Source organism: Arabidopsis thaliana, chromosome 4 (assembly GCF_000001735.4).
Source record: "Arabidopsis thaliana chromosome 4, partial sequence".
NCBI lineage: Eukaryota > Viridiplantae > Streptophyta > Magnoliopsida > Brassicales > Brassicaceae > Arabidopsis > Arabidopsis thaliana.
The window spans coordinates 10,103,826-10,129,917 of NC_003075.7; the positions used below are offsets into that span (position 1 = coordinate 10,103,826).

At 34.4% G+C, this 26,092-nt stretch overlaps 7 protein-coding genes and 1 long non-coding RNA gene across 11 annotated transcripts; all 8 read left to right on the forward strand.

Moving 5' to 3' along the window:
- Positions 1-40: 40 nt before the first annotated feature.
- On the forward strand, positions 41-1,012 carry AT4G18280 (glycine-rich cell wall protein-like protein). Its single transcript, NM_117938.4, has one exon. It carries the CDS (start codon positions 257-259, stop codon positions 728-730), a length of 474 nt encoding a protein of 157 aa, NP_567550.1. The 5' UTR covers positions 41-256; the 3' UTR covers positions 731-1,012.
- A 9,956-nt stretch (positions 1,013-10,968) lies between these two features.
- On the forward strand, positions 10,969-14,827 carry KAT2 (potassium channel KAT1-like protein; the record flags this gene model as incomplete). 2 transcript variants are annotated; one of them, NM_001341273.1, is made up of 11 exons in its annotated part: positions 10,969-11,771; positions 11,869-12,084; positions 12,179-12,334; positions 12,434-12,491; positions 12,581-12,898; positions 13,022-13,261; positions 13,360-13,458; positions 13,550-13,582; positions 13,674-13,859; positions 13,962-14,451; positions 14,534-14,827. In NM_001341273.1, the coding sequence occupies 11 exons, from the start codon at positions 11,560-11,562 to the stop codon at positions 14,650-14,652; spliced, it is 2,127 nt and encodes a 708-aa protein (NP_001329801.1). In that variant the 3' UTR covers positions 14,653-14,827. The 2 variants fall into 2 exon arrangements, with proteins under 2 accessions (NP_001329801.1, NP_193563.3); NM_117939.5 differs by having other exon boundaries at positions 11,593-11,771; positions 14,534-14,826.
- Positions 14,828-14,958: 131 nt separating this feature from the next.
- On the forward strand, positions 14,959-17,433 carry AT4G18300 (Trimeric LpxA-like enzyme). Its single transcript, NM_117940.2, has one exon. The coding sequence runs from the start codon at positions 15,027-15,029 to the stop codon at positions 17,154-17,156; it is 2,130 nt and encodes a 709-aa protein (NP_193564.1). The 5' UTR covers positions 14,959-15,026; the 3' UTR covers positions 17,157-17,433.
- Positions 17,434-18,249: 816 nt separating this feature from the next.
- On the forward strand, positions 18,250-19,165 carry AT4G18310 (uncharacterized protein; the record flags this gene model as incomplete). The annotated part of the gene is made up of 2 exons (NM_117941.2): positions 18,250-18,378; positions 18,431-19,165. The coding sequence occupies 2 exons, from the start codon at positions 18,250-18,252 to the stop codon at positions 19,163-19,165; spliced, it is 864 nt and encodes a 287-aa protein (NP_193565.2).
- An 814-nt stretch (positions 19,166-19,979) lies between these two features.
- On the forward strand, positions 19,980-20,237 carry AT4G06765. Its single transcript, NR_142030.1, has one exon. It is a non-coding gene; the product is annotated as an other RNA (long non-coding RNA).
- Positions 20,238-20,695: 458 nt separating this feature from the next.
- On the forward strand, positions 20,696-22,153 carry AT4G18320 (uncharacterized protein; the record flags this gene model as incomplete). 2 transcript variants are annotated; one of them, NM_117942.2, is made up of 2 exons in its annotated part: positions 20,821-20,904; positions 21,232-22,153. In NM_117942.2, coding segments are annotated over exons 1-2 (924 nt in total). In that variant the 5' UTR covers positions 20,821-20,902. The 2 variants fall into 2 exon arrangements, with proteins under 2 accessions (NP_001154251.1, NP_193566.2); NM_001160779.1 differs by having other exon boundaries at positions 20,696-22,153.
- Positions 22,154-22,707: 554 nt separating this feature from the next.
- On the forward strand, positions 22,708-24,909 carry AT4G18330 (Translation elongation factor EF1A/initiation factor IF2gamma family protein). Of its 2 annotated transcripts, none has more exons than NM_001341274.1 (7): positions 22,708-22,838; positions 22,914-23,048; positions 23,138-23,312; positions 23,390-23,492; positions 23,576-23,803; positions 23,897-24,115; positions 24,212-24,909. In NM_001341274.1, exons 2-7 carry the CDS (start codon positions 22,922-22,924, stop codon positions 24,212-24,214), a joined length of 855 nt encoding a protein of 284 aa, NP_001319983.1. In that variant the 5' UTR covers positions 22,708-22,838; positions 22,914-22,921; the 3' UTR covers positions 24,215-24,909. The 2 variants fall into 2 exon arrangements, with proteins under 2 accessions (NP_001319983.1, NP_974567.1); NM_202838.1 differs by having other exon boundaries at positions 22,754-22,838; positions 22,911-23,048; positions 24,199-24,909.
- Positions 24,910-24,926: 17 nt separating this feature from the next.
- On the forward strand, positions 24,927-25,718 carry AT4G18335 (uncharacterized protein). The gene has a single exon (NM_148352.2). The coding sequence runs from the start codon at positions 25,044-25,046 to the stop codon at positions 25,536-25,538; it is 495 nt and encodes a 164-aa protein (NP_680718.1). The 5' UTR covers positions 24,927-25,043; the 3' UTR covers positions 25,539-25,718.
- Positions 25,719-26,092: the final 374 nt, after the last annotated feature.

A 26,092-nucleotide genomic window follows, 5' to 3' on the forward strand; every position in this document is an offset into this window, starting at 1 on the left:
CCTTTTTACTTAAAAGCATTTTTAATTCTTTTTGGCATTCACTTGCAGATTTTTTTTCATTAGATTCATCACATAATAATGAATAGTAAAATAAATACGTGTCTAATGCGTGTTCTCGTGTTATTGCGTCTATAAAGTCTTAACGAGATGAGGCCTTAGAGTAAGAACTTAAACAGATATTTCATAAGGAAAATGAAGGGTGAGTTTTTCACATTGATGGCAATAATGTCTCTCCTCTTAGCCTTCTCGTTAGTCCATGGAGGAGGAGAGTCTGGAACACCTTCTAATGCAGCCGCTACCCCGACTAGCCCAACCGAAGGATCCAGTGGTTCAAGTGGTTCAGCTCATGGACCTAATTGGGGATATAGTTGGGGATGGGGTTCAGCCCCGGGAGGTGGTTATGGCTATGGTTCTGGTTCGGGTTCGTCACCAGATGGAGGAGGAAAAGGGGCTGGATTCGGGTTTGGTTCGGGGTCAGGTTCAGGAACTGGATTTGGGTCTGGCTCGGGAGGAGGAGGAGCCACAGACGGTGGTTCTGGCCATGGAAGTGGGACCGGACACGCTGGTGAAGGCGGTGGCTCAGGAAGTGGAAATGGTGAAGGATCTCCTGGTCGTAGAGAGAGGAGCCAACACCGCTAAAAGAAGTTTTCTTGTTATTATTACTACCTTAACACAATCACACATGCGTAAGATGATAAGACTAAAAGAAGGAAAAAGAAAAATACTATAGTAGCATCTTAATTAATTAATGCATAAATAAGGACCAAAGGAATAAGTAGTTGGGCTTTAATTACCGCTGTACTTTGTAATATAACTAAACCTATAATATATTGTGTTCTTGCGCCAACCTAGTATGCTAATATTTAATACTGAAAGATGATGATCATATACAAGTAGTGAAAATAAAATCTTCTCTTTAAAGTGGTATGCTATATGATATGCAACTAGCAAATGAAGGCTGGTTAAAACTCTCTGTACAAACTGATTATTCAAAGTGTTAATGTAAGTCGAGAATTAATTCCATTCCAAACCGAATTTTAACAGGCCTAGTGTTATGGATTGTGTAGGATTGCCTTACCAACTCTTGTTACTTCATAATGAAAAAACCATATCCAGAAATTTTGTAACTTGACTCGGTGGTTTTTAAGGAAACTCTTTTATAGTTTGGGCCTTGGGGCTCAATGTTTTATATGTAAAGACTAAAGAGCCCAAATTGTATGATGTTAAATAAATTGGGTTTAATAAAATTAATTTTCACAAGGCCCAATATGTATATGAGCCGAGCCTGTCACCAAATACAGTTAAGTTGTTGCATTCAGCCATTCACAGAACATCATGGTTCTCACTACAATCTTTTACGAATTACCTCTCAATGCCACACCTGAGCTTACCATCAGTAAATCAGAATATGGAATCCTGAATTTGAAACTAAATCCTGAATATGAAATCTTTAGATATATTTTTCTATTTAATTTGGTGTGTGTTTGGCAAATATTAAACAAAGAAAAATACATTCTGTTACGCTATATTCAAACTCTTCGTCCCTCTTTGCTTTATCGACGCCAAGAGATAATTGATATATGTTATGCATGGACATAAAACAATTTGTTAAAGATTTTAAAAACTTAAAATTGCTTCTTTTTTCTCTATGAGTATTGACTACCCTTTTCATAATGCCTATAGTCAAGCGAAAAATAATTTTAATAATGATTATATGAATTTCGAGGAATATTAATTAAATGTAAGATCCCATGCCATTTTGTTTTTTTTGTTAAACGTAAGATCCCATTTCAAGGAAATGGAATAGTAACTAGGCACATATATTCACTTGCTAGGCTGGGGATAGTCGAAATTTAAAAGGAAAACAACTTTTAAGAAAAAAATTTAATGGAAAGATTCTTGGAACAGTGGGTTTTTGAGGATTTGTAGTTGGAGTTGACAACCAAAAAAGGATTAGTAGTTGGAGAAATGACAAAGGATCGTTGTTTTTGTCTGCAACCATTTGTATAGAAACAGAGTAAAGCAGTAGCTAACTTTTGGCAATTGCGTATTTACTATGTTTTGATTGATTTGTGGGATAAATTCTCTTACAACCATCATGCCAAAGTTATATTAGCTAAAATAAAAATAAAAGCTAGATTAATTTATAATTTATGATAATTATCAAACTAAATATTGGATTAATTAACATCATTTAGTTAACTACATATCTACCAATTATTAAGTAACTTGTAAAACCATCAAGTAGAAACGTTTCAAAATTGTATAAAAATTTGTTGATCGATTACGACTAACTCAAATCCAAGTGATCAATGTATAACATAATGACGTGAAATTCGAAGATTAGTCTATAATTTAGATCATGAAAATAAAATACTATTTTCTTCTTCTGACCCTTAGAATTTTACCCCTTTCACAGAAATGAGGTTATCAAATTTGGAGGGTTGGAGGCACAGAATATGGAAACATCAATAATAGATGCGAATGAGCACTTTGGTCCCCTTCAAGACTTGGATACACACCATTTTGCAATCACATGGCACTATATATGTATTCATCTCTGGAATATATTAGTATTTACACACTTTCAAAAACAAAATAAAATAATTAATGAAAAACGTAATCTAAGAGAAACAATTAATATCCTGCAACGACCTAAAATTATAAACCAGATATTATAGCTATGATTGTTTTTATTCCATAACAAAAAAAAAATTACGGTGTCATTATGTGCGTAATTTTGAGTTTATCCAACCATTTCAATCTCAAGAATATGACACAACAACACCACTGATATTCACATTACATTTCCCATTTTTGTTCTCTAAGAATCAAACCGCTCACATATTCAATTGATATGACTTACGAAAGAAAAAAATAATCTATAACGAGTCGTCTAAACATGTCATCATTCAACAATACATTCCCACTATAGTCTCATCGAGTAATGCATGCACATGTGAAATGTATATTCAAATCATTATGGCTTAGGAAGTACAACTTATTCATTTAATCCTAGCACATATTTAGATACAAATATACAATCATCAGGCATCAGCTTTCATACAACATTTGTATGCGAAATTAAAATTGAAGAATATATAAGAAAAAATAATTAACTTCGAAACGATGCATGTAACATTCTGTTTGTCAACAATATGCATAATACAAATTTAAAATTGCATGGTGATACAACGACTATACCTATAACAAATCACTAGTTTACATGTGATAACCTACTATATAGATGTTACATTGTCACCTTGATTTTTTTTTTTTTTTGAGTTACATATCTTGATACTGTCTAACCCAAAAATATTGATAACAGTTTGTTTCTTTCACAAAAATGGTTTTAAGATATCAATATACAATTTTCGATTTTCTATATTCTTGAATAACTAACTTTATCATTTAATTAGATAATCGAACCTCTTAAATTAAAATTCATATAAATTTTCTTAACAAATTTTTTTACAAAATTAGGTTGATCAAAATTTACATGTCTACGAGAAATGGCGAGAGAAATTATAACCATAATTTTCAGTTTATATAAAAATCCTACCAATAGCCCGTGCGAGCATTTAAAAGGAGAGAATTGGATAATGAGTTCATATTTGGACACCACTAGCCAACAATGTGGAACAATAAAGGAAAGTTAAATTTGCCTCACTGAAAAGTAAGTGTTTTTAACAAATTGGCCACATTTTTTTTTCTAAAGAAAGTAAATAAGACATAAATAAGGGAATAATCAATAATTTTATGCAACTGCAACTTCACCATCTTGAGATTCAATTGGCTGAGCTATATTGGGTCCCCATTGGTCCTCGGCCTGTTAATGGAACATTTGCTCTCTCTCCCCCCTCGATTTATATGCGTGACGCGGTCTATATCAAGTACAAATTCTTTTACTCTTTGTGCATGTAGAGGATAAATCCACTGCACTGCATGATCAAGACTGTTATTGACATGATACTACTCTTCTAGCTAGTATTTAGATTATTGATATATTCTTGGTTATTAACCAGTTAAACTAATCAGAATTAGTCAATACTAATATTCTAATGCACAAATGTAATAGAATATGCAAACGGATAAAAAAAATCAACCTGATTATGAGATGTTTTTGATATATATGAGAATAGATTGGTGTGATTATGAGATGTTTTTGATATATATGAGAAGGTTTTAGGGTCAAAGCAAATGAGTTCTTTTCCAAATGCAAAAGTAATTTAAGTCTACGGCATTGGTTTTACTTTTAGAAAAAGCAAAACTAATCTTAACAACTATAGAAATACTCCAAAACCATATCAATGCTATCAAATTTGTTCTTGTATAACTTTGATCAAAATATTTGTTAGAAGATAGATGCAGTAACAAATGTCATTTTTGGTGCCCCTACAATATAGTTGGTAGACCCAAGTGTTTTGCAAAATCATCAAGGACTTTTGATAATGAGAGATTTCTCAATGCTCATACATACATACGTTTTCTCTATCTCTTTAAATATTGAGGGATATACTCTTTGATTTTGGTCTTCATTTGTCAAATGGTAGATTGGACCAAATCTGAAACCTCCACTTCCATACATCTCATGTTAGAGTCACATGAAACTCGGGCCAAAAAGACCATCATCATGAGAAAACGAAAAAAACATATAGCTGACGAAAAATAATAATGAGTAATTCATTGGTCAAGAACTTACTTATAACAGGCAGCGACTTAAGTCACTAAATTTAATTAATTGGTTTGGAACTTGCTAAATGGAGCCGTAGCAAGAAAAAAAAAAGAAGAAGAGATTTATCAACATACTAATACATTGGTAAAAATGAGAATAATCAACAAATATGCATTGGTTTACTAATTTGCTTATATATAAGACCTGGCAACAGATATTATGATGACTATAATATTAAAAAAACAGATCAAAATTAGTTTTCTGAGCAGACCATAACATGCGAAGAGAGAATCTGAAAGATTTTGGCCTAGTGGTTCTGAGCATAAAAACCGGAACCAAAAAATGAACCGAACCAAATCGAAAATGGGTTCCTGTTCGGTTTTGGATACTACTAAATACCCGAATGAATTTCAATCACACTATCCACTAGATAAAAATAATAACCGGACCGAACCGAATATCTATGGATACTCGAATAATGTTTGGTTGACCTTCTACAAACCTACATCTAAGTCCAATATGTTTTGTCCTAACATTTGTATGTAATCTACAAACTTACATCTAGGTCCAAGATATACGCACAATAGACCGATAGACGCTCTGACCTTACGTACGTTGTACTTTAAAAAATTACATTTGAGAAAGCTTAAATTAAGGAGGCTACTTAAGACAAACATGCAGTAGACTAGCAGTAACTTACCCCATAAATCTGGAAAAAATAATAATCAGTAGATATTACTAAAGTTTGATATATCTATAAGCTTATAAAATGAATGTATAAATGTGTTGAGGAGGAATTTTGTGCTATAAATGTAAAAATAGTCAATCAACTAATTAGGTATGAATGTTTGTTTTTTCAAAAGTCGCATCCGAGAGCCGAGAGGGTAATAAACTGCTAAAAGTTCTATGTTAATGTTTATGTACTTTATAGTTTTTATGGTTATTATATATTTGAATTTAGTAGAGTATTTATAAATTAGTTTAAAACACTAAGTATAATCAATCAAACAACTTTTGATTTAAAATTATTTATCTATCATACTTAAGAGATACACCCAGAAAACCAACCTATCTGGGAAGGGGAAGCCGGGAAAGGTAGTTGTATTTACTTGTACTTTTTTGGTATAATACCTTTACTAAATTACACGACGAACATGTGTTATGAATCTAGACGATTTCAGTAGATCTTATTCATGCACTAGTACTTTTATTATTTTTATTTTTTGTGTTTAAGGTATTTTTCATGTACTAGTTAGTACAATTATTAAACAAAATTGTACAAATAAAAGGAAAAAAGAATCATTAAATAAAAAGACATTAAAATCTAAATTTCAAATGATTCATACAAGTTTCCGGAAGATAACATTTTAATAAACGGGTTGCTTGATTATCAATATTGGTATAAATTTTGGTATTCTCATGAGGAATCTGAATCAACCTTTTGAAAGAAAATAAAATTATGCCGTCCAATTCATTATGAATTTGTATTGTTTTATATGATATGTATACTATACACACTTTTTAATGATAACCACTTATGGAAATGGCATATATTAAGATCTTCCGCAACTATGGCGTAAAGAATTTTGATGATAAGGAGAACCAAAACAGTATACTGTATACCATACATTTCTCATTACATCAATATAAAATCGTATTTTATTCGAAAATATTCGAGCTAATCAATACTATATGACAAGTCATTTTTGTTGAATTCAAAGAGTCAACTTCATTTTAATGTCTTTTAGCCTACACATATTAGAATCGAGTTTGATCTTCACTTTCTAATACCCTTTTTATACATCCATTTACTTTTATTTTTCTCTTTATATGATATCCTTTCAAAATTATATAAGATAAAAGAATCATTTCAAAAGAAAAAATTTGGTTAACATAATGTGGACTATAAAGTATACACCTGGTTCTTTCTACATGGATTTGAATATGAGGGTTTAGATTTAATTATAAAAAAAAAAAATTAGAACCATAAACTACACCACATTGTCGGTCCATTAATTGTATAATCTCTAAAATAAAGTATTTACACATTAACCAATTCACTAAAAAAACAATAACTAATTCACAAAACATAGATCATTCATCTTTACACACGCATTTCACAACTTTTGTTCTATACATTGTAAAATTGTATATTTCATTGATTTGAGGAAGATATGATTTCTTATTCCTCATATTTTATATTTCAAAAGTAGAATAATTGTTGGTGAAGCAAATGTTGTTTTCGAATTTTCATATTTCAAGATGGGAATCAACTATGAACTTCACTTTCTATCAGCTTTTTGTGGTGGATCGGTTTCGTTCTCATTTCTAAGATGTTTTTGAAGTTTTTTTCAGTAATTTGTATTCTTCTTCCAACAAAATATAGTGATTCCGTCGTAAACAATTTTTTATTTTTTTGGTCTCTTTGACAATAACAAGAAAGAGATTCAAATACTTGGAAGCTAAACCAAATTCAGCAATCGAGCTGTCAAGCATTTTCTTTTGGGTTGAAACAGATTGTTCCATTCAAATTACTAGAGAACTCGTGAACAAATTTCCTTTTTCCGGTTCCAACCAATTTTTTCAATTGTATATATATTTTGATAACCGGATTTGAATCCGAGTATATGATCTCTTAGTGTTCTCCTACGTAAACTGTTTTGTTAAGCGTTCACAATCCTCCATATATAACCATAAATCTTTATGTTAAAATATAAACTTTGGAAGTGAATGCAACAAATTTATATTACAATATAACTAAAATACATGTTGAAACTATTTTAAACATAATCTATTCATGTGTTTACTTTCTATATCACAGTTTTAAATTATTTTAATAAAACGTAAATTGTAATTTCTAGAAAACATATCATTTGAAATACAAAAATTTGTCGACACTATTGGTAAAAAAAAATTATCTTCAGAAAAAAAAATTCAAAATTCATAGTTCTATAAAACCATGCAACTTACTATCATGTATAGTTCATATCCAAAATGTATTGTTAAGAAATGTATTATTATTATATTACTATAAGTTCTTTTAAGAAATCTAATTTCTTAGAAAGAGTCAAAGTTTTGTGATACTCATGAACTTTATGTTTTTTCTCAAATAATAGTTAAGTCTAATACCGTCAACATAGGATCATATATAGTTCATACAAAATCAAAATTCATTGATAAAAAATGTTATTATATTTCAACATAAAGATCTTTTAATCAATGTTCCATTTTTAAAAAGAATCAAATATTTGCTAGATACTCATGCATGAATTTGGCTATACAAACATATAAGAAACTAAACGGACCACGTGAATATGAAGGCCTAACATAGAAGCTTTGAAGGCAGTAATTAAGGACACCCTTCATCATTGTCCTCAAGGACCACTTTTACCTCTTGCCTCTTGGCTTTATCTTCTAAGATCCACCACCAAGATTCTCTCTTTGCCTTTAATAGTTTTATGTTTCTCTGATTTTCTTTTCATTTAATTAGGGTATTACTAACAAAATCCGAGATTAGAAGTATTTTCGGTTATTCAGATTGTATTGTGATTTTTTTTTAAACCTAATGATGAACACAATCCCATGATACAAAGAATACGTATAGTTTGATTACTACAATTAGTCAATTCTTTTTGTTCTCGTTATTGTTATTGGTATTTGCTAGAGTTAGAGTGCTTAAACGGTTCTTCATTCATATATATAGTTAACAGATGACGAAGACAAAACCAAACTTTAGTTTCTTTTCAATTTCATACCAAAGTCTCACATAGTAGGACTGTGATCACAAGGAGTTCATTTTGTCTTCGACTCTACCACGATATCTTAAACTACATAAATCTAATCCCGTGAGGCATAACCTACTAAGCATATTTCGAGAACCAAATAATGTTATGGTTAACATAAATATCATTAGTATGTTAAGATATTTATTACTAGGGCCATTTTTGGTAAGCAGAACTGGCGATGCGAAAATATAAAAAAGAAATGAATTTTCACATTAAAATAAAATAAATAAAAAAATAAAAAATAAAAAAAGATATTTATTACTAATTATCAAAATATAATGACGCAATGTTTTTTGTTTTTTTTAATGATGCAATGTTATGAGATGTATAGGTATTGCTTATAAGTTTACTAATTATTTGTCATAAGATTAAAGAATTCGTACAAAAAAGTTGGAAGCAGAGAGAAAGCAAAATCTACGTTAAGGCAAATTTATAAAACGCACGTGACATAAATAGCAATATACAGACAGTCCATGCATGAAACCGGACCGTGTATGTTCGATACTAAAGCTGTCATTTGGATCATAGCTTGTCATACTTAATTAGAATGATCATTTTCTACGTTAACCAGATAATTCAATTTCGTTCTTAAATGGGATGAATCATGATGACAGAACAAAGAGAATAAACCCGGTAGATTCGATCGCTAAACCTATATATAGGTGAATAGGGGATACTTACTCTAATTATGATTACGTACAAATATTTCTCATGATAAGGCAATAAAGCTAAAAGGTCAGACTAACTACTTCAACGAATCTATATATGGGTGCTACAGTTACACTAACTCTGATTACAGCGATTGTATCATGATAAAACAATATAAGTAAAAGACCAAAACGAAAACGCAAAGTGAATCCTCTTCTCTTTTTACTCCTATAAAATTTGAAAGTAAATTGATTTTAAAAATTAAACATTGACTAATCACTTACACGTCCAGATCTGTTGTCTAGTATAAGACCACCATAAATTAACCAACGTTATTATTTTTATATTAGAAATCAAAATCAAACATTTGCAAAATATCGGTTTAGTGTTCTCTCAGTCAAATAGTCACAAATGCATGTCACCTATAATATGGGTTGCGACTTCTAAGTCGAAAACTGTGTTTCCCCCATTGAAAAATAACGACAAAAAATATTGAATCATTTGGACCCAATGTCTCTTTTTGCATGTGCAAGATTTAACCGATTTTTGTTGCTTTTTCATCATATTTAACCGATTCTTAGACCGAGTGGTGGGTTTTTTTGTTTGCAAACATTCTTGTATTTCATTTATTTTATCTCCAAAGGATCAAAGTTTACAAGATCTTCAACCAAGAGGTTGGTACAATAACTTCAAGAAAGTGAAAACTTACAACATGAAAAGAGAAAGATAAGCCATAGAGAATTAGAGACAGAGGCTAACTAGCAGCATGCCACAAACAAACTCATAAACCGAGTGGTGGTTATAGTTCAGATTAATAGAAATTTAGATAATGTGCTACTTCCACAGAAAGAATGGCAAGCGAAGAGAATTAAAATCAGTTCGATTTTTTTAATTTGTTACGTCTTCTTTTCTTAAATATTCCAAATGTTAGTTAAACCATCTAAAAAGATCTGCAGGCAAAATTTGTCTCTAGTGAAATTTTAAATTTATTAAGGATATTTCTATGAAAAAGCATTATGAATTAAGGAAAAAATAGAACATGGTAGTTTTTAACAGAATGTAAGTAGTATTCTGATTTTATTTTTATTTTGTAAATTTTTTATAAAAAAAAGAAGAAGAGAAAAATATAGACAAACATCATACGTAATAATACTTTTCGATATAATCTTATTTAAGAAAATTTCCCTAATTGAGAAAACATTATCACCGAAATTATAGACTATAACATCATGTACGTTTTGATTGTTACTAGTACTACTTCAATCAGTTTCCATTATAATTTATAGTGTGAAACAGAATTTGTTTGTCTGCTTTAACTATCTAATTAGTATTTTTTTTGTTCTTTCCATGTCGTGACAGATTCTCTGATTGGATGTTTTTTTGGTGTGTCAATTCGCTGATTAGATGTTTACGCGTAATTAAGGATTAATCTTTCTAAATTAAAATCAACGAACGGTCTATATAAGTTTTCCAGGTAAAACACACAATGGCACAAAAAATATCAAACAAAACGTAAATCAAGACACTAAAAGTTAATAATAATCATTATATATAAATAAAAAACTAACCTGAATCAAAAACAAGAAACAACAAATGTGGAACTGGAAACCTATATTGGTCCACGTGTCATCATTACATATTAGCTGTCCAGGTAAAGAATCTGAGAATTGGTTTTCTTGTAGCTAACATCTTTGTTAAACCGCTCAACATTTTAGTTTTACCAAAAGAGAATTCAATTAAGCAGTGTTTTTCAAATTATTGTAAAGTATTTGATCTACTTAACGAATAGTGGAATATTTACTTGTATCTTTCTCCCTTTTGGCCCTTACAAAATTCTATTCTGACCATCTTTTCTTTTTTCCCCTTACTTGGTCCATTTCTAGATTCCTGTAACAAAAACACCTAAATTTTGCCATTAAATCACACATTTGTGTCATTGTGTGGATGCATATATATATATTAGCCTCAAATGCTAAGTAAATGGATATCCCACCACAGTCACAATCTCATCAAGTCCATTACCACATTCCGTCTTTCTTCTTCTTCCTCTCTCTATATTTCAAATCTTTACTTCCTATCAGAAGCAGAAACTCTGTAAAATCTCAATGTCTGCCACTTAATTATACATCTTACCAAACGTGAAACTCGATTCTTATTTCACCTTCTTAATCATTTTCTTGTGTAAGCCTTCTTTGTGGGTTTTTGCAGCATTAATGGTGCACTAAAGTTTGTGCAAAACAGTTAAAACCTTCCCCTGCAAAGCCAAAAACAAAAATTCGTTTTTTTCCCTTCTCCTTTTTTAGAAAACGATAAGAAATGGGTCAGGGCAAGTTGATGTTGTAAAAGTCAGAACCACAACGTGAGAGAGAGAGAGAGAGAAAGAAAGCAAAAAAAGTTCGTTAGCTTGTGAAACTTGTCACAAGTTTCATCACTATATTTATAACTAACCTTATGTTGAAGAGAAAGCACCTCAACACAAGACCAATGTCAATCTCTTGTACCAGAAACTTCTTCAAACGATTCTGCGTCGAAGAATACAATATGGATACATTCAAACATAGCAGTTTCCTCTCTGCTGATCTCTTACCATCTCTTGGAGCTAGAATAAACCAATCAACTAAGCTCCGTAAACACATCATCTCTCCTTTCGATCCACGTTTCAGGTGTTGTATATATCTTTCTTGCACATTTTCCTCGTTCTGTTCTGTTCTGTTTTTGTGTTTGTTGTCTTCTTGAGTTATGGCTTAATGTTGAATTCAGGGGATGGGAGATGTGGCTGGTCATTCTTGTGATTTACTCAGCTTGGATTTGTCCATTTGAGTTTGCCTTCATCACCTACAAGAAAGACGCACTTTTCATCATTGACAACATTGTCAATGGATTCTTTGCCATTGACATCATTCTCACCTTCTTCGTTGCTTATCTAGACAGCCACTCATATCTTCTAGTCGACAAACCTAAGAAAATAGCTATAAGGTGAACAACAAGTACATAATAAAGACAATGGTACGGTTTTTACGTATTTAAGGGAAGCATCATTTCTCATTTTTATTAATGAGTATGTTCTTAGGTACCTTTCTACTTGGTTCGCCTTTGATGTCTGCTCAACAGCTCCATTCCAGTCACTGAGTCTTCTGTTCAAATACAATGGAAGTGAAATAGGATTCAGAGTTCTTAGTATGCTCAGGCTCTGGCGTCTTAGACGAGTTAGCTCGCTGTTTGCAAGGTTCATTTTCAATACTAAACCATTTTCTTTCAAGTTTAGAAGACTTGCCATATGAAGAATCAACATAAAGCTTACTCTCTCATTTTTCCTCTGCTTCAGGCTTGAGAAAGATATCCGCTTCAACTATTTCTGGACACGATGCACAAAACTCATTTCGGTAAGTCTCAAAAACAGAGGAATTCTCATTTCTTTTCATCTATAAATGCTACTAGCTTACAAGTTACAACGTATACTTTTATATATCAGGTGACACTGTTTGCAGTACATTGTGCTGGATGCTTCGCCTACCTCATTGCAGATCAATATCATGATCCAACAAAAACATGGATTGGAGCTGTCTACCCAAATTTCAAGGAGACAAGCGTATGGAGTAGATATGTTACTGCTCTTTACTGGTCTATTACGACATTAACAACAACAGGTTATGGAGACTTACATGCTGAGAACCCAAGAGAAATGTTGTTCTTTGTGTTTTTCATGCTCTTCAACCTCGGTTTCACATCTTACCTCATAGGAAATATGACCAACCTTGTGGTTCACTGGACTAGCCGCACCAGAAACTTTGTAAGTTCAATAACTTTTCTTTCGACTTCACATCAATCTCTTATAACTATAACCTGCAAAAAAAAATATATATATATATATATTCATAGGTTAATAAGAAACCTGATTCTTTGAATTAAACAGAGAGATACTGTAAGAGCTGCTTCAGAGTTTGCATCAAGAAACCAACTCCCACCAAACATACAAGACCAAATGTTATCACACATTTGCTTAAAGTTTAAAACAGAGGGTCTGAAACAACAAGAAGCTTTAAATGGTTTGCCGAAAGCAATCCGGTCAAGCATTGCAAACTATCTCTTCTTCCCAATCGTTCAGAACGTCTACCTATTTCACGGAGTTTCTCGCAACTTCCTATTTCAGTTGGTAAAACACTCATTTGTTAACTCTTTCTTTGTCCATCTCTTTCTGTTATAATGTTCCATAAAGTTACCAACCAACTCGATATGCTTTTTCTGACCAAGGTTTCAGATATAGACGCCGAATATTTCCCACCAAGAGAAGATGTAATACTACAGAACGAAGCTCCTACTGACCTCTACATCCTAGTCTCAGGGGCAGTGGTGAGTGAATGAAATTTAAAATAAATAATTGTATAGGAATGTTGAAGTTACCTTCTAACATGTTTTACTCGCTCATGTGGTGATTGTGCAGGATTTTACTGTCTACGTTGGCGAAGAAGATCAGGTATGTGAACAATATATATCACCAAAAGAACTTCACTGTAGAACTCTTAGCTGAAAAAAGAGAAATGACTGTAATCCTCACATTCATGTAGGTTCAAGGCAAGGCGGTTGTTGGCGATGCATTTGGAGAGATTGGTGTGTTATGCTATACACCACAACCTTTCACAGTTAGGACAACAGAACTATCTCAGATACTACGGATAAGCAAAAAATCTCTAATGAGTGCTATGCGAGCTCATGTCGAAGATGGACGAGTCATAATGAACAACCTCTTCATGGTAAGTAAGAATGATATAACATCCTGGGAACTAATTTTATTTCAGAGATGTTTTCACAATGATGTTAATCAATACGAACTCATTTCATGATGATATATGTAGAAACTTAGAGGGCAACAATCAATAGCAATTGATGATCCAAATTCAGAACCAGAGTCACTTCTCAAGGAGTGGCTTGTTGGTGGTTCAAAGACAGGAGAAGGAAACGCTAGTGATCAAGGACATGGGCACAAATATTTACAACTGCATGATTCAGAAAATATTGATATGGGGTCAACTGAATGGAGAGATTCAAGAAGATCTGGTTATGGCGAAACGAAAAGAGTTCGAGAACATACGATAGAGATAGAAGAAGGAGAAAAACCAAATAAAGAGTTTGATGGAAAAGGTTGCTCTGATGCAGATCTTACCTCATTTGAATTTCATTCACAGGAAGCATATCCATATTGCAGATCAAACATCCAAATCAAACAACATGAAGCTGCAAAACCAAAAGATAAAAGAGTTACCATCCACTTGAAGTCCCGGGACAAAGATTTGTCGAAGCTGATAATCCTTCCTGCTTCCATAGAAGAGTTGCTAAGACTTGCAGGTAAGCTCTTTTACTTGTTAATTCTCTAAGAAACTACTGAACATAAGAAGGAAGTAAAGTAAACTAGAAAATTATGGTGCAGGTGAAAAATTTGGATACAGCTTCACAAAGGTCACGAATGCGGAAAACGCAGAAATAGATGATGAAGATGTGATTAGAGATGGTGATCATTTGTATATTCTCATCAATGAAAACTCTTAACAAGACTTTAGTAACCACTGTTTTCTTTCCATAGAGTGTATATGTATATCTGCAGGCAATGTAATGTTTTTTACTAGAAAAACATTTGATCATCAAAGAAGATCCTAGAGAACTTATAACTGGACAATGTTAATCCATCAGAATTCTGAATTTAACAGAGCATTTCCCGCGTAAACGTTTACATTCGAGTTTATATATATTGGGCCTTATTGGGCTTAGATGAGTTTAATTACTAATAAATGAGATTAGGCCTAGTTAATTATAAAATAAACATTTTTTCCCCTTAAAAAATTGTATCAAAGATTTTCTCATGCGAGGATTTGATTTTGAAGTCTGTCGTGAATTTTTCATTTCAATCGAATTTGATCGGAGATATGGGTGCTCAGAAGAAACCCGCGGCGGCTAAGGTTCGTGAGGATTCAGAGGATCTAAGTCGTCAACGATTACAAGCCATTCTTCTAGCCGACAGCTTCACCACTCAATTCCGTTCCATAACCCTAGAACGACCAAAGGTACTATTGCCGATAGTGAACATCCCGATGATTGATTACACTTTAGCATGGCTCGAATCAGCTGGGATCGAAGAGGTTTTTGTGTTCTGTTGTGCTCATTCGTCGCAGATCATCGATTACCTGAAGAAATCGGAATGGTACACACGCCCAAACCCAAACTTGTTGGTGAGAACGATAGTGTCTCACAATTCCACCAGTGTTGGAGATGCTCTGCGTTATATCTATGAACAACAGACAGAGACGTCGCAGATTCAAGGTGATTTTGTTCTTGTTAGTGGTGATACTGTTAGTAATATGCCACTTGCTGATTTGATTCAACAACATAGAGATAGGAAGAAGAAAGATGAGAAAGCTATCATGACTATGGTTTTTAAGAAGCAGTCTAGACTAGGAATAGGATCTGATCAACTCTTTGTTGCAGTAGATCCTTTAACGAAACAGCTTCTTCATTACGAGGAATGTAATTCGAGAGGCGGGGACTTTTGCTTAGATAAGTCCTTGTTGGATAGTACTGTTTTATGCAGTGATATGCAGGATTGTTACATTGACATTTGTTCTCCTGAGGTGCTTAGTCTCTTTGAGGATAACTTTGATTATCAGCATATGCGCCGTCATTTTGTTAATGGTTTGCTTGTTGATGATATTATGGGTTACAAGATTTTCACTCATGAGATTCAGTCGAGTTGTTATGCTGCAAGGATCGACAATTTACGGAGCTATGACACTGTTAGCAAGGATATAATCCAGAGGTGGACATACCCGTACGTACCTAATATCGATTTCAGCGGGAATCGCCCTGTAAAGCTCGGGAGACGGGGGATATACCGGGCTTCTGATGCAGTTCAATCACACACTGCAGATGTTGGAGCTTCCACTGTCATTGGATATGGCACCAAAATTGGTAATGGAGGTAAAATCTATAACTCTGTTATTGGGAACGGATGTTGTATTGGATCAAATGTGGTGATACAAGGCTCATACATATGGAACAATGTTACGATTGAAGATGGGTGTGAGATAAGGAACGCTATTGTCTGTGATGGTGTGAAAGTCAGAGCAGGAGCTGTTCTGCAGCCTGGTGTTGTTTTGTCTTTCAGTGTTGTAGTTGGGCGGGACTTTGTTGTACCTGCATATTCAAAGGTCTCTTTACTTCAACAGCCAACTACAGAAGACAGCGATGAAGAGCTGGAATATGCTGATAGTAGCAGCGGGACTGCAGATCATTCGTCAGGCCTAAATAATTTGCAAATTGAGTCCAAAGCATCTGAGCTTGGTCCTGATGGAGCAGGTTACATCTGGGAAATATGTGACAGCGCTCATGATGAGGAGTGGAAACATTCTGTTGTACCAATCCCCATGGATAAACTTGCCGATATCACTGGGGCCATGGACGATGATGACATAGAGGATGACATTGTTGTCCCACCTTCTGGAGAGTTGAAATCTGATACTGATATTATTAACACTGATGCAAATGATTCCTATGGCGACTTTGAGAGAGAGGTTGAAGAAGAATTCTTAAGTGCCGTTGAAAAGGATAACAAAGCGGACATTGTAATTCCTTTGATTAACTCACACCGGTTGGCGTACAACATGGACTCTGCAGATTGTGCTGGAGCAGTATTCTACTCTATGATGAGACTGGCAGTAAAGAGTCCACATAATTCTGCTACTGAATTGTACAGAAACGCGATGGGTGTCATAACTAAATGGAAGGGAGTTCTTGGGTTCTATTTAAAGCAAACTGATGCACAGATAGAAGTGATAATGAAATTCGAAGAGATGTGTCAGGAATCTGAAGAGTTGAGCCCTTTGTTTGCTAAACTTCTGCCTTTTCTGTATGACAAAGACGTGGTGCAAGAAGATGCGATCTTGAGATGGGGGGAAGAGAAAGCAGGAGCAGACGATTGTGACAAAGTTTATCTGAATAAATGTGAGTCATTCATAAAGTGGCTCAAGGAAGCATCTGAGGAGGAAGAAGAAGATAGTTAGATTGGTAAGCGTGACTTTCGATAGGTTGCAATGTGATTTCATTATACAGTCTATTTTGTAAAGTGATAATTTACATTTAAGATAGTAGTACTCTGTTATTTAACTGGCATCATCAACAATCTTTTGTTAGGTTTGTTGTTGAATGAGATATTTCCCATAAATCTATCCATCAAGGGTTTGTTGTATACTTGCATGTGCAAGAGATATGTTGACTAGGCTATTAAAAGAATTCATACGAAACGTTTTGTAGATAGAGTAAAGTTGATTTAAATGTGAGTCTCAAACGAAACTTAACTTGTGACGGTGTTATTCCAAATTTCCCAATTCAACCTTTACTTTTGTGTCCTTACGTCTTGAAAACATTATTACCGTCTTTGGTAACTTCATAACATGGACTTAGGGTACGCGGAAAAAGAAGAGAAAGTGTAACAAACTTAAAAATTGACGGCTATGATCAAGTTAAAAAGAAGCTTAGTTACTTAATATAGAATTACTTGGAAATATGGTGGCTGGAGAGTTCGTCACCATGGTGATATTGACTAATGAGATAGAAAACACGAAATCATAATCACATTTTGTTTTCTATTTTGTTGTTAATTTTAGTGGATTGTGTGTGTTAATGTATTTCTGACGAAAATATTCGTTTTAGTATACTAGCCTGACTTTTAACTTAAAGCTATGGTTCAGTTTTTCTATAAAACTTGTATTCTCTTCATTCGATCTTCCCACACCACACATTATTATATTTCTCAAACGAAATTTCTCTCTTCAAACAAGAAATACTAAAAGACTGCTCGATCTCTTCAAAATGTATCTAAACAAACTTCCCTCTCTTCCATTCTTTTCTCTAATAGTTTGTGCTCTGATCACTATGATTCCTCTCACAATTTAGTTATATTCTTCCTATCATTCCATTAACTCGTTTCTTGTAATGAGTTTTTTTTGAAAATGTAGCTAGCAAAATATTTTCTTCCATTTTGTCGTAACTAATATATAGTTTCTGCTATCATCTCATTTTTTGGAAGGATTTTGAGAACATCTTTAAAAAAAATTTAATTATCTCCCATTTTTTATTTGTTAATTCTTATAGTTTATGCTGTCATCTCACTTGTCTCAAATTTGTTTCTCTTGCAGGGATTCGTGTGAAAATTTGCCTCAAGATCTCTTCAAAAGATCTACAGATTTGCTTAACCTTAACGTTGCCGAAGCATACTTGAAGGAGGTTTCAAGAGGAAAGGCCTTGGTTGTTGTACCGTGAAAGGGGATCCGGACAGGCCCGTTTCTACGACCCTGTGAGAGAGAGGCTACACAATAGGAGGTATGACCAAAATCTTGAAGAGGCAAGATTCTTGGGATCAACATTGGGTTGGGTTGTTATGTCCGACTCCATTGTCGGAATCCCACGCGAAGACCACCAAACTTTCCTATACAACCCTTTCACTTCACAACGGTACGAACTACCCCCTCTCACTATTGAAGACCCACATCTCAAGAGTGTGCTCCGTTACGGTGTTCTCACCGGAGATCCACGTGAAGACAACACTTATGCTTGTCTCGTCGCCGATAGCCTTCACGCTAATCTTATGGCGATAGGGAATACGCATCCTCCTAGTCTACATTTATATTATGTAGCCAAGAGGAACGGAGAATGGGATCAGAACTGGTCAGTGACTCGTATCCCTACCCATAACCTTCCAGTTGTTGGTTCGACAATAGATTCCATCTCCCCATCTGCGGACAAAATATCAATTATAGGATGGGGCCATAGTTTTGACTTCACCTTCCAAAGCCAAGATTGGAATGTCACAAATATCAATTATACCATGGAATGGAATCCTTTCCACGGCCAATCTTTTGATCAGATCAAACATCGACTTCAGATAGATCCACAAACTCTAGACATCATCGGCACTAAAACTGATCGCGAAAGAGTGAAAAACCGCATTTGGTTTGTTATAAACCAAATCATTTCCCACATTGACGGAGTTTGGGTTGAGGTTCGCGCTTAGCCTGATGTTCTACCTCTTGACTCTTAAGTTATTTTTCTGTGATTTGTTTCGTTATCTATCTTTTATTTGTGTGGTTTAAGATTTGTAGTATTAATTTCTATTTATTGTGTTGCAAACTCTACTCATTGTGGTTTCGTTAGAAACTCTACTTTGGTTTGTTTATAAAAATGCTGATCTTTTATTGTTTATTTTTACGTTAAACTTAATAGACAAACAAAGAACTCTTAATTCGGTGTACAGCTCTACGTTAATATATGTAAAACATCGATCTAAGACAAGTATATTAACTAACATATCGTGCAAATAAATTAATCAACGTGTATGCAGCAATTTGAATTTATAATAATTAAACATGTCCATGTAATAGACAACAAAAGACGCTTGAGATTAAGAAAACAGTACTGAATTCTTGATTTTATTCGATAAAAGTATATCCACCTGGTCGTCACATGGTACTTGACAAATCGTGTGAAAGTCTTTCCTATCTTTAAATATGGATATTAAGCATTGCATGCTAGTGGTGGTCCTACTCTTACCTTAAAACTATATGATTTTGCCATATAAAGAAGTCGAATTTTTCATTAGTGTCAATTCTTCTTTGAACTGTTTTTATTAGAGGCAGCTGTAATTAGAAAACGTCCAAAAAGGGAGGTTCAAATTTTTTTAAAAATGTTTGTTTAGCAAATAGTAAAATGAAAAATTATACAAGAGATGTATTTTCTATTTTTTTTAACTAAAAGAGTTATTGTATTGTTACAAGGTTCAAATCATTTCTCATTAGCTGTAAATGTATTGTTACACCCAGTATTATACTCTATCAAGTTGAAGTAAAAAGAATATTTACAAGTATAAAACTATATACTCAAATATCCCTCTCTCAAGTCGAATTCTTCAAGCGGAATTCTTCAAGAAGAAGATAGTTAAATTGGTAAACGTAAGTTTAGATGTGTTGCATTGTAATATCATTATACAGCCTATTTTGTAAGTTGATGATTTACATTTAAGAGATTGTACTCTGTTATTTAACTGGCATCATCAACAATCTTTTGTTTGTTTTGTTGGAGATTGCGACATTTCCCATCAATCAATCTATCAAGGGTTTGTTGTATACTTGTATGTACAAGAGATATGTTTGACTAGGCTATCAGAAGAATTCATACGAAACGTTTTGTAGATTAGATAGAGTAAAGCAGATTTAAATGTGAGTGTCAAACGAAACTTAACTTGTGACGGTGTTATTCCAAATTTCCCAATTCAACCTTTACTTTTGTGTCCTTACGTCTGCAAAACATTATTATCATCTTTGGTAACTTCATAACATGGACTTAGGGTACGCGGAAAAAGAAGAGAAAGTGTAACAAACTTAAAAATTGACGGCTATGATCAAGTCTTAAAAAAGCTTAAGTACTTAATATAAGATTGCTTGGAAATATGGTGGCTGGAGAGCGCGTCACCATGGTGATAATGACTAATGAGATTGAAAGCACGAAATCATAATCATATTTTGTTATCTATTTTGTTGTTAATTTTAGTGGATTGTGTGTGTTAATGTATTTCTGACGAAAATATTCGTTTTAGTATACTAGCCTGACTTTTAACTTAAAGCTATGGTTCAGTTTTTCTATAAAACTTGTATTCTCTTCATTCGATCTTCCAACGCCACACATTATTATATTTCTCAAACGAAATTTCTCTCTTCAAACAAGAAATACTTAAAGACTGCTCGATCTCTTCAAAATGTATCTAAACAAACTTCCCACTCACAATTTAATATATTCTTGCTATCATTCCATAAACAGATTAACTCATTTCTTGCAATGATTTTTGTTTTTGAAAATGTAGCTAGCAACAAAACTTCTTCCATTTTTTCGTAACTCATATATATAGCTTCTGCCTTCTGCTATCAGATTTCATTTCTCTCAAAATTATTTTTCTTGGTTTCATCTCATTTTTTGGAGGGATTTTTGAGAACATCTTTAAAAAAAAAATAATCTTCCAGTTCTTATTTGTTAATTCTTATAGTTTATGCTCTCATCTCACTTCTCTCAAATTTGTTTCTCTCGCAGGGATTCATGGGGAAGTTTGCCTCAAGATCTCCTCAGAAGTTCTACAAATTTGCTTAACCCTAACTTTACCGAAGGTGGGGCACTAAGAGGTGTCAACACTCATTGGAGGAACACATTTCTTTCTTTCCGTGAAGGAGGTTTCGTAGAGGAAAGGCCGTGGTTGTTGTACCGTGAAAGGGGATCCCGAGTTGCCCATTTCTATGACCCTGTGAGAGAGGAGCTACATCATGGGAAAGACCCATATCTTGAAGGGGCCAAATTCTTAGGATCAACATTGGGTTGGGTTGTTATGTCCAACTCCAGTGCCATACACCGACGTCAAGACCACCAAGCTTTCTTATACAACCCGTTCACTTCACAACGGTACCAACTACCCCTTCTCACCACTGATAACCCATGTGTGATCCGTTACGGTGTGCTCACCGGAGATCCCCGTCAAGACAACACTTATGCTTGTCTCCTAGCCGATAGCTTTCACGAAAATAATCATATGGTGATAGCGCATATGCATGCTCCTAGTCGACAAATATATTATGTAGCCAAGAGTAACGGAGACTGGGATCAGAACTGGTCAGTGACTCGTATCCCTACCTTCAACCATCCAATTTGTGGTTCGACTATAGATTCCCTCTCCCCATCTGTGGACAAAATATCAATTATTTTATGGGGCCATACTCTTGACTTCACCTTCCGAACCCAAAATTGGAATGTCTCAAATACTCAAGAGAATGATACCATCGAATGGAATCCTTTCCACGGCCAATCTTTTGATCAGATCAAACATCGACTTCAGATATTTCCACAAACTCTAGACATTATCGGCACTAAAACTGATCGCGAGAGAGTGAAAAACCGCACTTGGGGTGCTAACAACCAAATCGTTTCTTACACTGACGGAGTTTGGGTTGAGGTTCGCGCTTAGCCTAATGTTCTACCACTTGACTCTTTAAGTTATTTCTCTGTGATTGTTTTCGTTATCTATCTTTTATTTGTGTGGTTTAAGATTTTTAGTATTAATTTCTATTTATTGTGTTGCAAACTCTACTCATTGTGGTTTCGTTAGAAACTCTACTTTGGTTTGTTTATAAAAATGCTGATCTTTTATTGTTTATTTTTACGTTAAACTTAATAGACAAACAAAGAACTCTTAATTCGGTGTACATCTCTTCGTTAATATATGTAAAACATATTTTTTTTAAAAAAATTGTTTAGCAAAGAGTAAAATGAAAAATTCTACAAAAGATGTTCTCTTATTTGGCTCCTCTACAAAAAAAACTCAACTCCGATTACAAATTCGAGTTTAAATTTACAGGTTTTCAATATTGGGCCGTATTGGGTGCTAATGGTTTTACTAATAATAAGAATGGGCCTAGTTAATCATAAGGCAATGAAAAAAAGGTTTACAAAACCCTACATTTTTTACCTTCCACGTGTAAACTTCTTCCCCAATCTTACAAATCTTTAACTGTCATCGAGCGAGCTCAACATTTTTCGGACAACAAAGTGTAAGAGACTGATTAAACAAAATCGAGACTTTATAGTACTCAGGTTTGTCGGAATCGACTGAGTATCGAAATTATTGTGGTGTTTTGTGAACAGAAACCAAGGTATGCATGAAATCGTTTTGTATATAAACCCTAATATCGATTTCAGAATTTTCATTGATCTCGTTGTTTTAGCAGGATTAAAGATGGTTCAATCTGTGTTAATTTCGCGTAACAAGGGTTTGGCGGAGCAAGATCTAACTAAGCTTGATGTAACAAAGTTACATCCTCTGTTTCCTGAAGTCATTTCTCGCCAAGCAACCATAAATATCGGTAAATTACACTCTGCTTTTGCCAGCTCCTCTAGGTCTATAGTATAACTTGATGTCAAAGAAACCAATACTGTGCTAAATATATCTCAGGAACCATTGGTCATGTCGCTCACGGTAAATCGACTATAGTGAAAGCTATCTCTGGTGTTCAGACTGTGCGTTTTAAGAATGAATTAGAGCGTAACATTACCATTAAGCTTGGTTATGCAAATGCAAAGATTTACAAGTGTGAGGATGACAAGTGCCCTAGACCAATGTGCTACAAGTGAGTCATAATCTTCTTTTTGATATAATAAGGCTAAGTGTTATTATGTGTAGCAGCAGCTAATCTGTTAATTTTAGGTCATATGGGAGTGGAAAAGAAGACAACCCAACTTGTGATGTCCCCGGATTTGAGAATTGCAAGATGACACTACGGAGACATGTCTCATGTGTCGATTGTCCGGTATTAATGAGTTTAATTTACACTTTGTCTCTCAAAACTAGAACCATTGGCTATATGTAACTGAGTTGTTTTTTATTCATCAGGGACATGATATTCTTATGGCGACAATGCTCAATGGAGCAGCAATCGTGGATGGTGCTTTACTTCTAATTGCTGCTAACGAGAGTTGTCCACAACCACAAACCGCTGAACATCTTGCTTCTGTTGATATGATGCGCCTTAAGCATATCATAATCCTTCAGAACAAGATTGATCTCATTAATGAGAAAGCCGCCACTGAACAGCACGAGGCTATTCAGAAATTTATAACGGTTTGATCAATTTTCTTATCTCTCTGTTGTTAAATCTTTCATGACTTCATCAGTTTGGTTCTCATATTTTCTGTCACATATATAATGTTGCAGAACACGAATGCTGAGGATGCACCTATAGTTCCTGTCTCAGCACAACTGAAATACAACATTGATGTTGTGAGTGAATACATTGTCAAGAAGATTCCAATCCCTGTGAGAGACTTTGTGTCACCACCAAAGATGATTGTGATTCGTTCTTTCGATGTCAATAAACCTGGCTCGGCGGGTCATGAAATGAAAGGTGGTGTTGCTGGTGGAAGTATCCTCCAGGTATGTTTTTATCTCTCTGTTTCTCCTCTGTTCTTACCTGACTGTGAAACAATTTAGTATTAATATGTGTCTCTCTTTGTTTGGGTGTTTTGAAAGTGAACCAACTGATTGAAATTAGACCTGGTATCACTGGCAAAGATGAGCATGGAAACTCAAAATGCACTCCAATTTACTCGCGTATAACTTCACTATACGCGGAACAGAACGAGCTTCAGTTTGCTGTACCGGGAGGTCTAATCGGAGTTGGAACAACCATGGACCCTACGCTTACGCGTGCTGATAGGTTGGTTGGTCAAGTCCTTGGTGAAATGGGTACTCTCCCTGACGTCTTTGTTGAGCTTGAAGTAAGTTACCAGCTTCTGACTCGTCTCATTGGAGTGAGGACAAAGGAAAAAGAGAAGCAAATGAAAGTGTCAAAGCTAACCAAAGAAGAGATATTGATGGTGAACATCGGGTCTATGTCTACGGGAGCTAAGGTTATTGGAGTCAAGAAAGATATGGTGAAACTCCAACTGACGTCTCCGGTGTGTACCACCATAGGAGAGAAGGTTGCTTTAAGCCGACGTGTCGATAGGCATTGGCGTCTAATTGGTAAGGGTCAGATTATGGCTGGAACCACCATCGATGTTCCTCCTCCTCCTTTCTAATGAAGTAGTGATGAGTTTTTTATATTGTTTGCATTCAAAAATAATTAACATGTGCCTTTGTATGTTTAATCACTTTCTTTCGACTACAATATAAAACTATATTCATATTTAACACAACATTGACGAAAATTTAAAAAACAAATTCATAATTTCATTAATGATATTACTTATCACTAATTAGGAATTATATAATTCTAATTCCCTCCTCGTTCTGAGCTTTTGTTTCATCTTTACGCTCTCTCTTACTCTCAGCCAAAACCCTATACTCTCTTTCAATCCCAATGGAAGATTTGGTTTTGATGAAACAGAGTCTTCTAAAAAGCTTCATCGTCTCTCTTATTCTCACTCTCGTCTTCCTCATCTCACCATCATCATCATCTTCGAATCAAGAAACAAGAGTATCATCAACACAAAAAACGGAAGCTTATCTCAACGGTTACGAATCACCGCACCAACTCGTCTACATCAAGAAAACGACACCGTTTATCTTGAACCAGCGGTTGCAACGAGACAACCACCGTCGTCGTCGTTACAATCACCAATACTACTACTACTATCGACATACTCTTCGTCATCGCCGTGGTCTTCATCATCGTGCTGGCTACTTCAAGATGATGGCCAAGAAGAATAACGGTTTAAACCGTCCGGTTCGACAGGATACTTTCTCGGTTATGCTTCCCAAAGGATTCGTACCTCCTTCCGGTTCATCTCCATGCCATAACCAGAACCCTAATTCCGCTACTACTCTCTTTTGCGATCTTTCTACACAACCCTAGATATCGTTGCCGATACGTCGTACGTGAAACGATTTTGTTCCTCTCGTCGCACTTTTGTATTTTTCATCTTTTAAAGATTTTTTTTTCTTTTTTGTTCGGAATGACCGGTGCATTGATCAGTGCATTTTTGACGGTCAAGTGTATGAAAATAATTTGCATACTAATGTTTGATTGTTCGTGTCCTTTGATTTTTCAGAAAGTACTTATTTTTCCTTACGTGCAGCTGAATTATTTTATTCTATAAAACTAAACTTGACTGATCGGTAAAATAATATATGGAGAGAAAAAAGCATATGTGTCTATGTTTTCAAGGTCAAAACGCATCGTTTGTGGCAAGAACAAGGGAGTATATTGAGCCGATATAATTGGAAATGAGCATGTGAATTTGCATCGTGAGCATAAGCTCTTGTTTCATGGCTTTTTTTTCTTAGCTTCAGTTCCAATTCTTCGTACCGTCCACTCCAATGCATATGTTTGCATTCTAATATCTATATTATATAACTAGCTAGGGATTGTATTTAAAATATCCAACAACATATACAAATGAATTAAGC